General features: G+C 30.2%; 1 protein-coding gene across 1 annotated transcript in view; it reads right to left on the reverse strand.

The window, feature by feature from the left end:
- Positions 1–10,912: 10,912 nt before the first annotated feature.
- LOC107479415 (uncharacterized) overlaps positions 10,913–12,816 on the reverse strand; it is a 6,655-nt gene continuing 4,751 nt past the window's right edge. Inside the window, exon 5 of the mRNA XM_016099553.3 lies at positions 10,913–11,086. Coding sequence (XP_015955039.3) covers positions 10,913–11,086 — 174 coding nt within the window. The remainder of the gene's footprint in view (positions 11,087–12,816) is intronic.

Raw genomic sequence — 12,816 nt, forward strand, 5'->3', positions numbered from 1 at the left:
ATAGTATATAATTTAAAATTTTATTCTTTTAAGTTTTATATTTTAAAAAAATTACGTAACCTTTTTATTGTTAATATAAGCAAATGTTAATACTTATAATTTAATAGCAAAATAAGTTTAATAAAATAATTTTATTTAATTTGAAATTAATTTAACACAATAATTTTATGTATAAATAAAATCAAATCTAATAAAATAACTTTTATACTAATTTAATGTAATGAGATCAAAAATAAAAATTTAATGAGAACAAATAAATATTATTATTATATAGTATCAAAATTTCTGCATAAAGATCTTCTTAAATTAGTCGACAGAAAAGGAAAAAAGACATAACCCTACATGGTTTTTTCTCATTTTTTGAGCGGATCGGATAACATGCATTTTCTTGTCTACCACGTCTGTTCGTTTCTATCCGGGCTGTATATGTGGGCACATCATACCTTCTAGATTATCATAATATATGGAATGTAATTGTTCTCTTTATACTTTCTCATTCTTTATACGTTTATTTGCGTATTGATTTTTAGATAAGGATTTATTATTATTTATTATTATTTTTATGACAGGATTCTATTTCTATATATTACGAAGGAGTTTTAATGTATATTTTCTCTTACTCCTTCAATTTATTATTAAAGAAAAAAATGATGAAACAATAATTACTACATGTTGTTATAATTATTATTATTATGGATAATATTAATTAGAGAGACAAAAAAATAGTTTAAATTTAATATCATTAATTATTGTAGTAATTAATAAATATTAATAAAATAAATTTTAATTATTTTTTATTAATTTTTTATTACCAAATATTTTCGTATTAATTAGATAAGGGCATAATTTTTTTTTTCATTTTTTGCATAGAATCCTTTCCTAATAAGGCATTGGTATCTAAAAGCCTATATTTATATGCACGGAAAAAGAAATAAAGATTATAGATCTTCGCCAAATGCACATAAACGTTACCTATTTTCAACATATTATTTTGTATAGCAAATAAATTCAAGATAATTTTCTTGATGCGTAAGACAATATCCATCAAAATGAAGAATAAATAAGATTATGAAGACATTAAAAATACGAATCAAAACTTGCCCAAATTACCCTGAATATTCCATGGCGATACCATGAAGAGATTTATCTGATGCATACTTTTCTCCCAATGAATGTATACATGCATGAACTGATGCACAACATGAGAGTTTCTCGTCTATGCTTGTTGCCAAAAAACTTATCAATTAAAACAACAACTCACCATCTTTTAAATTATTACTATTTAAAAAGTTTTACAATTACATTCATGAAAAAATGTGACTTTTTCATATAAAATATAAATTTAATTTCTATAAACTAATATTATAGAAGAGTTTCGTATAAATATCTAGTGATAAATTTAAAAAATTTTGACAGCAAAACAAAATATATAAAATATAATAATAATTTTTCAATTTAATTATTCTATTACTTGTTAAAATTTATTAATTTTTTAGTTAAATTCTTATAATTTAAGAGTTTATAATTGAATCATTATATTAGATAAAAAAATTAATTAGATTCTTATTATGTAGTTGTTATTTTTCAAAAAATACATACTAATCCTAAAATATTTTACTTTTAAAATATTTTATAATTTATCTTAGTCAAATACAAAAATTTAAAAAAAAAATAAAAAGGAGTTAATTGAATATTTTTTTCTAATATAAGAACTCAATATAATTACAAACTTTTTAAGGTACAAGGACCTAAATAAAATTGATGAAGTTATAAAAAGTAATAAAATAATTAAATCTAATTTTTATATTTATATTTTGCTATTGTAAAATATAATCATTATCATTATATCATTATATTATTTTACAACGGATTACATTCTGAAGCCAAAAATATTGACGTGGCGCATTTTGATGTCAGTATTAGTAGCAAAATGGGTTGAACCCATTGGACTAACTCGCTAAAAAAGGCGGATCGAATTAGGATTTGGAACTTGTCAAATTAAAAAAATCTGCCAAACCCGCATCGCCAAATTGGCGGGTTTTGGCGGGGCGGGGCGGGAGGGGCGGTCCGCCAGGCTGAAGATTTTTATTTTTCTTTTTTTCTTCAAATAAAAGAGTGATTACTATTATAAAATTAATTATTATAGAATTTTTAAACACTTTTCTGTTTTTGTTTTTATTCTTATTTTAGTTATTAACTTTATTTATTTTATTTTACAATTTTGTATATTTGTTCAAATTATGTGACTTATTTTTTAAAATAAAAATTATTTTATTGACAAATATTATTGTGAACAATTTTATTGAAGTTAAAAATAAAAAAATAAGTAAAACAAATTATATTATAATTTGATTATTGTTTATTTGTATCATACATCTTTCTTCTTAAGTTATTTTAAAAAAATATCTCTTTTATATTTATATAAAAATTAGCATTTAATGAATATTATACTAATTTCCAATCATTATAATATACTTATGAATCATACATAATTAGTATTTATATGATATTTATATTAGCGCCAAATATGCTGACGTGGCACATACTGGTGTCAATATACATACCTCTCTCTTCTCAAGTTATTATAAGAAAGCATATTTTTTATAAGAACTCTATTAAGGAGACAACGAGAAATCTTAACAATGTGTACAATAAATTTTAAATTTGGACCAATACAAGAAAATAAAACCAAACAGTTATTTCAAAAAATTAACCATTCCAACCCTAATTTACGAATAGAATTTATCCAATTACCCTTTTTTCTCGCAACCGTCTGCTACCCCATCCTCATCAATCATCCCACATCTCCGGCGTTAGAAGCTACCTCACCGGCCATCAAACAACCATCCATGTAGTTATTAAAATAATCATCCAACTACCTAGTGAAATGATCATCTAGAATTTGTTAATCGTATATACTTAAACTAAATTAAACAAAATAATCATCCAATTAAGAATTAAAATAACCATCTACATACCTAGTGAATTGAACATCTAGCATCTAAATTAGGTAGAAGGTTAAGCAGAGGCATGAGGAAGTTGTTATCGTTAGTGTTAGCAGTTACAGTTTGTTGTTGGAGGAAGGGGAAGGGGTTTATGGTAATTGGAGGATGCTGGGGTATGGTTTTGAAGGAAGAGAGAGGAGCATTCATGGAAATTCCAATGTCAGTGTTGTCTTCTCCAAGTAAGGTTCCGTCTAAGAAAGAGGAAGAGACTATATCGTGCTCCCGCGAGCACCGCCACGCCACCAGCTTCATGCCAGTCGGATAAATGTCATCATGAAGATGACGAATGCCAAGCCAGAGAGGAGAACCCACATGGACACCAGGGGACCACTACAAAAAAAAATGGAACAGTTGTAAGAAAAATTTTGTATCAAATTTAAAATTGTTACAAAAAACCATTTTTTTGTAATAATAATTGGCGATTGTTACAAAAAAAACTATGTTTTGTAACAACATTACAAGTTGTTACAAAACATCTAGATATTTTGTAACAATCTATTTTTTTTTACAAATTATGGTAGTTTTTGTAATGCGCTGGTGTATTGTTACAAAATATTGTAATATTTTGTAATAAAAAGTAAAGTAGTTGTAAAAATTCGTAGTATTTTGTAACAAAATAGTTTTTCATTTCAAAAACTCTAAATGTTTTGTAACAAAATATCTTTTTGTCTGAAAAACTCAAATTATTTTGTAACAAAAAATTAATTTGTCACAAAATAAATATAATTTATATGCCTTTAGAAAATTAGTATATAATTTTTAATAATCAGAATTTTAAAGTAACTAAAAACTAATTTGTGAAATTTAAAATTTTTTTATTAATTTATAAATATAAATGACAATAATTAAAAATATTGCAAAAAAAAATTTATAAAACTAAAGGCAGATCTGTAAAAACCCAAGGGCTGATAGTGAATGTAAAACTGTAAAAAAAACCCTAAATTTCCACCCTTTACTCTAAGCCTTACTCAGTCACTCTCAACTTTCATCGCGCCGTCTACCTTATCTGCGAGGAAAAATGGAGCTGCTGCCGGAAGAAGAGTCATCGGCGTAGCCCCTAGGAAATGTCTCCGGCGGCGTCGTGGTCCTCCCTAGTGTCTGTTCCGTTGCAAGCGCCTCCAGTCTATGTCGTCCTGGCCGTCTTAGCTCCGCTGTGTTCCGCCTTCTCTGCCTCCGCGTCGTGCCTCTTTTGTATCTGTTACCTCCGTTTCTGTCGTCATCTTGTTGGTTGACTCCTCTGCTGGCTGTGCTCTGTTCGTGCCAAAGTTCTGCTCATGCGGTCACCTCTCCTCACCGGTGGCCTGCGTCTTCGACGGTGGAATGGCCCCAACCCGTCGCTGAGTGCTGACTTTGGTTCCTCTTCTAACATTCTGCGGTGTAGAGGTGAGTTTTTTTCTAATATGTAGTTACTATATTAATTTTGTGGACTTCATTCTTGCTATTTTATTGTAGGTTTAGAAGAGAAAAATTGATGCTAATTCCTAATTGTATTTGTATGTAAAATTAAATGATTTAATATGTTGTTCTGTTTGTTCTTTTTTCTTTCTTGAGACTTGTATACTAAAGTTGAAAAAACTGAGTTAGACAATAAAGTAGAAGAAATTGTTATTAGCATTACAAAGTTTCTCTCCTAGTTTGATAGTGAAATGATGAAGATTTAATAAAAGGGTCTTCTTCTGGTGTTGTGTAGCAGTCTTTAATTTCTTCTGGTTCAGTCGTGCTTCATTGGTCAGCTGCCGGTCTGCTCCTATCCTCTCCTCTGCTGAAGGTAAGTGCAGTTTAATTTAGTATTGAACCTTGATTCTGCTAATGTTGTGACTGAAAATATTAGTTTTATATCTGTTTGACTATATTAGTGTTATTAGCTTTTGCTTTCTTTTTAGTGATCTCGATTCTATTTTTTTTATACTTTTGTGTTTGTGAATTGAGTAAAGAAGGTAACTACGTGATCCTTAGTAACATAGAAATATTGATTAAATTTTGTTATTAATTTTGTGTATTTTACATTGCATTGATTTAGGATAGTTTATGCTGCTCTGCTCATCCGGCGTTGTCCTTTGCTTCTGCTGGTCTGATTTGGCTGTCCTTCTTCTTCTGCTGGTCTGGTCTGGTCCGATTACGTTTCTGCTAAAAGTAACTTCAGTTTATTTGAGTATTGTTAAATATGCTGTTAGTTGATAATCTTAGCTGAAATATTGAACCTTGATTCTGCTGATATTGTGGTTGAAAATATTGTTAGTTGATTATGCTGATGTTGTTGTGGTTGAAAGTATTGGTGTGTAACATGGTTGATTATATGATTTTTAGGTTATTTGGAGAGTTGATATTTTTCTTCTATTTTTTTCTGGGTTTTAATATTTTGATTCTATTTTTTGCACTTTTTTTGGTGATTTTGAAAGTGATAGTCGCTGTGATGCTATGTTATGTCATGCTGCTCTCTTTTTTTTTCACTCTTTAGGGGAGGTTCTGCCGAAAGTTTTCTAAACATTTTGGATAAAACTTAGTGAAAAAATTATAATTAGTGTTATATCTTGTTTCTAACTTTTTTGTTTCGGTTTTTCTTATTTACAGGAGTGCTGAAATGGTGACCATATGCTACCTTGAGGGCTCAAGAATGTTTTGATGCATAGAGACACTAATCTATGTTAGAACTTTTATGTTTTGGTTGAACTTATGCAAGACGTATAACTTGTAAAACTAATCAATGTACTCACTAATGTTATTTTGTTTCAAAACAATTTTAGCTAAAAGGATATTGTTTGACTTATGTATGTTTTTGCATATTATATACATGTAAACTTGCTTATTAAAATCGTTAATATATTAGTTAATTTAAAAAATAATTTAGTAATAAAAAAATTTGTTACAAAATAATTAATTTACTTTTGTAACTAAAGAAAAAATGTAACAAAATCATGTTACATTTTGTAACAATTTTTTTATAGGAAAAAAAATAGATTGTCACGAAAAATACTTTCAAGATCAAAATTTGTTACCACTTTTGTAACAGCTTCTGATTTTTTGTATCAGAAAAAATTGTTACAAAATATCGTATTAAATTGTAACAGTTTCATTTTTCGTTACAAAAATTTTTTGTAATGGGACTTACTGCAATCGCCCATTTTTTTGTTACAAAAAACCTTTGTTTCAAATTTTCGACGTTTTGTAACAATTTTTTTGTTACAAATACGCCTTTTCTTGTAGTGGACTCTTGTGGTTAATTGCCGCTATCGTCGGCCTTTCCGGCGAGTGCTACGACGAGGGTGAGGAGGATCCAGGCTGCAATGTCGTTGAAGGCGGCGGTGGCCATGACAGTCTTAGGCTGCATGACGGATGCAACGTGCACGAAGGGGTGTCTTCGTCAGCGTTCTTGGACAGCTAGGCGACGTCAGGTTGCGTTTTGGGCAGCGGACGGTGATCTTCGCAGCGTAAATTCAGAGAGAGTGGAAGAGACTGTTGAAGAGGAAAAAACTGTAGTACGTTATTCGCACGCGTAAAATGGAGAAATACGTAACTTTCCCATAACCAAATCCTTATATTTTTTTTGAAAGAGGAGCTCAACACAAGCAGTGGAGCAAGAAACAACAAACAAAGAAATAAACAATAGGAAAATAAAATAATCGGAACACTTGTTTGGGACCCTCACTTGTGTTCTTCTTGCTCACCAAGTCTCCCTTACAAGGATATTCATGAGTATCATCAAGCCATACTACAACTTCCTTCCCTGCAAGCACCTCTGGTGTGGACACCCCATGCTCAAAGTACACATCAACAATTCCATCATTCTTCTATGCAGCAAAACACATCTCTCTTAACTCACCATCACATGTAAGAGCCCTCAGTCCACCATCTAAGCTCCTCTCCAGAGGTAGCCACCAACATTGAAGTATGTTGTCATACCGAAGCTCTTTGTAATAGTTCCTTACGAAGAACACATCCAACGTGTCCTCGTCTAAATCTCCTAAGCAAGTTCTGTTATCTGGTGAGTATACTAGTATTCCATCATAATTTTTTTAAATGTTTCCCATGATGGACCATGATATCCATCAAAGTCTCCATCTGCATTATGCAAAAAAAACAAATTGAAGAATCAGACAATTAGATTCACACATGCAAAAATAAACTTTGACATTCAACCACATACAAAACACTAGAAACACCCATTAACCAACCCAACTAAAATTGCATTAAAAACAGAGCATGAAAAAAATTTCTCCACTACCCACAAAAATCCTAACAGATAATGAAAAACTTTAAACTTTCATCAACCAAAATCATATTTTCAACAAACACAGACATTGATGCATATCTTTTGGTTGAAAAACATTATTTTTTGCGAGTTCAGACGTACCTTTGTGTGCTCGCGATGAACTCCTTCTCCTTCCGTCAGCGACAACGATCGCACACAACAGTCACAGTGGTAGCGAACTCCACGGAGCCAAACGTTTTCAACATTCAAACCCTATACAGTGGCCAGAACTTAGGATTTCATGGCGTGTTATTTTGGTTTTAAGAAGACGAAGAAGAAGATGAAGTGATCACAGACGTTGGGTTATTTGGGTTTTGTTTCTAAAGATCTCTCAAACGACGCCGTTCCATCCATTCATCTTTTTAGCGCCAAAATTGACACTCTAGCGTGGCACCTAGCGTGGTATCTCAGCACCATGTCATTGTCGGCGACAGTTAATTTGTCCGGAGATGTGGGGAGGAACGACTCTGGTGCAATTTTAACAAAGTTGGGGACACAAAGGGTGCAATTGGTAAGTCTGAGACAAAATTGGTGCAAACCATAAATCTCAAGGACCACTTTGGGGTTTAACTCATTTTAAAATTCTATTATTCTAAGTTTCATATTTTAAAACAAAATTTGCATAATCTTTTTATTGTTAATACAATCAAATATTTTTCTTTATATTATATATATATGTTACCAAAGAATCATTTAAAAATATATCTCCCCTACGATTACATAACCAACTTTTTATAATATTCATAACTGATATGAGAATGTTTTTTTGACTGTTGTAGTTGCTATGGACAAATTAAAGCTAACTATAAAAAAGAAACATTTATGAATAATAAACAATATTCTTTTAAGTTTCAACTAATTTTCAAAAAAGGATATCAATCTCATTAAAATTTGAGAATGGATTATGAGAATACATATCTAAAATAAAGTTCTCAAGTTGACTATTAAATATCAAAAATTAAGTGAAAAAATTCTAGTGAGATCAAATTAATTAATTTAAGAGAGGCAAATAATTATTATTACTATATACTACTAAAATAATTTTAAATTGTAGTGAAAATACTTGTTCTCATACTCTAACATGTATATCCATCTTTGAAAATATCCAATCATATATTGAAAATTATTTTTATACATACCACTTAAAATGTCACTAAATACATAAATTTAGTTAGATGATCGTATAAATTTATACAATTAGTATATAAAAATTAAACTCAAAAAAATGTATCAAAAATGATGATAACTACTAAAGAGGTAATAATGTGCTATTATTTTTATATTATTATAAACAATAATATTTGAAAGACAAAAAAAATCAATCTAAACAATCTAAATTTATTTTATTTAATATTTATTAATTGTTACTATAATTAATAATATTAAATAAAATAAATTTAAATTATTTTTTGTTTCTCTAATATTACTGATTTCAACAGAAAAAAAAACTTTAGCTTCATAATTTATTGAAAGTATACTTTTAAATAAATATATTTTCAAGTATATTGCAACCAGTGGTGGAGCTTAGTTCAGACAAGGGGTGGCCATGACCCCCAAATTTTTATTAAAAAAATTAGTAATACTTTTTTAAAAAATAAAAAATAGTTCAGTTGCCTCAAATATTTTATTATGACTTAAAATACCAAAGTTTAATCTTCATCTCTTGTTTTTATTGCACAATAATTTTTAGTTTTAAACATTGAAAATATATTGGATTTGGAATGAATTGAGTGTATTCGCATTTCGCAGCTCTCTATTCAATAAGCAACACTCCCTTTACCTTTGAGTTCAAATATAAAAAATTAGGTATTTTTTATTTATGTAATTTAATATTATTTTATATTTTACCGTTTATTTAATTTAATTTTTTATATGATAAAAAATATTAGAATATTCAATAAGTATTGATATTATTGTATGCGTATAAATTGATAAAAAAAATTCAATAAATATTATAAATTTTAATATTTGTTCTTCTAATTTCTTTTTTACATATTTTACTGGATATATATTCAAATTTTTATATAAAATAGTCATAAAAAATAAAAGAGTTGATGATGCATTTTTTAAGAGGAAGGCTAATATTCAAAAAGAAAAACATATAACTTTTATAATATCAACATTTGTAGATAGTTCTTCTACTTTAATGAATCACGAAGAAAGTAAGATACAACCTTCAAAAGTTTAAAGAGTTACGTCTGATGAGTTTGACCTTAATTCTTTAGAACGATACCCTGAAAAATGGTTTTAAATTTGGCAATATTACCCAAATCAGAAAGATGAGGTTAGACGAGCTTATCTTAAATGAGATTCATATCAAAAGCATCTTGACAATTATCTTCTATCTGCCCCCCCCAAAATTTCGTTTCAAGCTCCGCCACTGCAACCCTTTAAAATATTGCCTTTTCTTTTGGATATGCAACCTATACAAGTGTTGTCTAATATTCAAAATATGCAACTAATAAAAGGGTTGCCTTTTTGATAAAAATAAAAATTATTTTTGTAATAAAAATATAAAAAAAATAAAATTTACAATAAAATTTTTTGTTCATACATGTGTAATTATTTTAATTAATAAATAAATTTGTACACAATAAAAAATAATTATAAAAGAGACAAAATAACTAAAAATAAAATTCTAATTAAAATAGATATTAAAAAGTTCAATTAGTATTTCTAATACATGTTCATCAATAATTCTCAACAAAATAATAAAATTCTTGTCTAACAATAATTGTCATAACAAAATAGTAATTAATATTTATCAAAATAATGTCAATCTATTTGCATATTTTATATCTATGCTTGACTTTGTTGGAACAATCTGATAGTGTGTGGTATGATGAACTCAAAATCCTCTTGCCTCCACTGAGTCCAATAACTGCTGCATTTAAATGAATTGGGGTTTAGTTAAAGTTGCATTTAAAAAAAAATTGAAACATAAAAGGTGCAATAACGGAAAATGATGCATGGTATGTGTTTGATGAAGTACCTGAGTAAACTGAGAAAGAGAAATGCAATGAAAAGATAAAAATGACTGAAACATAAATTTGAAGGGGGAAAAATGAAAAGATAAAGAAATGAAACAACTCCCTTGACAATTTCTGTCATTCCTGCGAATGAAACAGCAGTTACTAGAGTCTGTATGCATCACTCTCCAACATAGCCACATTATTTCAGCAATGAGGAAAAAATTTTCTTCCTCACAATAGCACAACGCTACAAAAATAAGTAATTAAAAAGGAAAAAAAAAGATGATTGATTAAAAATAGCAAGAGTGTATTGCAGAAGCCACCATGAAGTAAGATGGCAAAAGACAGAGAAAGCAAAGGCAGAAGTAAGATGGCAGAAGACAGAGAAAGCAAAGGCCAAAAATGTTGATAGTCCATTCCCAATAAATGATAAATCACAAAAATTACTGCAAATTTTTTTGTTATACCTGGTCATCACTTTGGATCACGAGTTGATGAGGAAGGACGATCGTTGCCATTCGAACATTGCTTACTATTTATATCATGTGTTGATTCCTTGGCTCGTAATAAAGATAGTGCTTCATCAATATTTGTGCCAAGAGAACTCTGTTGCAAGAGAAGCTTCACAAGATCCTCCAAACTTTGGACTCTATCTTTTGTCTCATGAAGTTCAGTTTTCATTGAACTTATAGTCTCTGCATGTTGTTGCTTAATTTTAGCAATCTCCCGTTCTTTCTGCAGAGATGTTTTTGTGATTGTCCTCCCATAACATCGAACTCTTCCTGGTTGTTCTTTGCCAAATACTGCGTAAATGCTTTCTCGGAAGTGTCTCCAGCTTCTTGGTGGCTCTTAAGTTTATCCTATTAAAAAACACATAACAATTTTAGCTTGTTCCACTCACTGATTCTCATGCTTCTTTCCAAAACAGCCTAAAAGTAAAGGTGTTATGTCATGGCTATTTCCTCGGTTCAAGAAGAAGCATAGCAAGAATGTGATTATGAGTTCCCCAAACAGAACTGAATCTGAGAAAGTTTCTCAAGTTCTTAAGGACATGTGAATAGTTTCAATTGAGACACTCAAGAGGGAGTTAATGGAAGCAAATAAGAGTAGGGATGCAGCATTAATGAAAGTTTCTGAGATGAGAACTTCATTGGAGAACTTTTAATACTTTTAATAATGATATAATGAACATATTAAAAGTTAAAACTTAGATTTTATGTCCTTTTCACAAAAATTGTATTCACTTAATAATATGTATTTTAGAAACACACATTTTATTCAAGTTGATGGCTGAGAGCTCTGTTTACCAGTCATGTCCATATCAGCTACCCATTAAATATAAATAGATGACAGAAATTAAAAGATGATTTGATTAATTTCAAACCTAAAAAAGCAAGCTGTCTTAAATTAATGCCTACACATTTGTATCTTTGACTTCTTGTAACACCCTAATATTCAAATCCTTATGCTCGAGTCATAAGTCAATGATATTACGGTGGTACGACTCTCAGGTGGATTTTTTTTTAATATATAAATATAGTTAATTTCGAAAGGAGTATTAATCGAGAAGCCTGAAAAGAGTAGAAATAAAATCGCGAAGACGTATCACTCACGTTTCGACAACGAAAAGTTAAACCGCGAAGCCGAAAGCGATATACGGACAAGGCATAAAGGAGATTAAGAGATAGATAACAGATAGGTATATATAACATAAGTAAATAGCCACTAGTCGCGACCCGCGAAGTTTAGGCCGGCTAGGGTACAACATGAAAGTAGTTGACAACAATATATCCTAATCTCTCCCAAAGGAAACATAAGAACCTCTATAGGCAAGTCCCAAAAGAGTTCAATACATAATATAGTCGTTTCAAAACAAAGATGGAGAGATTCTAAGCAAAACACAAAGTAGAGAAATTAAAGATCTTCGCCGTCTCACAGACGTACTACAGCTCACTTCTGAGCACTTGGACCTGTATCTGAAAAACAAGAAATATATACGGAATGAGAACCCCGGGCCCATGGGTTCCCAGTACGGTAAAAGTGCCAAATAAATACAATGCACTGCAACAAAAACTCACTAAGCATCCTAAACTCCTTTTTACCAAGTATCCAGCCTAGATTCTCACTAATCCATAAATAGGCATCTGTTGTAAGGGGATACTAAATCTAGTTCATGTTACACATGTTTCCCAACTCGCTGATTCTTCCACGAATCAGACTTAGAATCATAAGCAAAACCATTACCAGTTGCTCTGCCTCAGCAACTCTATATCAATACATCATACCCTCGCCTGGAGCTAGTGAAAATCACATCACTACGTCCACCCAGGGGGTTCAAATGACCTCATTCAAAAATCACCATCATTATGCAATCGCATTATCAATTCATCTCATCAAGAACAGCCCCCAACATCCACCAACACCATCATGAGGGATCTCTCAGTTGTACAAACACAAGCAATACAGACAAGTAATACACAAATAAGGTACAAGTAGAACAAATAGCACATAATCAGGTAACATAGCATATATGATATAGAAATCCAAAACAAATAGGCAAACCCAAACAATTCAAACATATGCAAATGAT

This window comes from Arachis duranensis, chromosome 3 (genome assembly GCF_000817695.3).
Source record: "Arachis duranensis cultivar V14167 chromosome 3, aradu.V14167.gnm2.J7QH, whole genome shotgun sequence".
Taxonomy (NCBI): Eukaryota; Viridiplantae; Streptophyta; class Magnoliopsida; order Fabales; family Fabaceae; genus Arachis; species Arachis duranensis.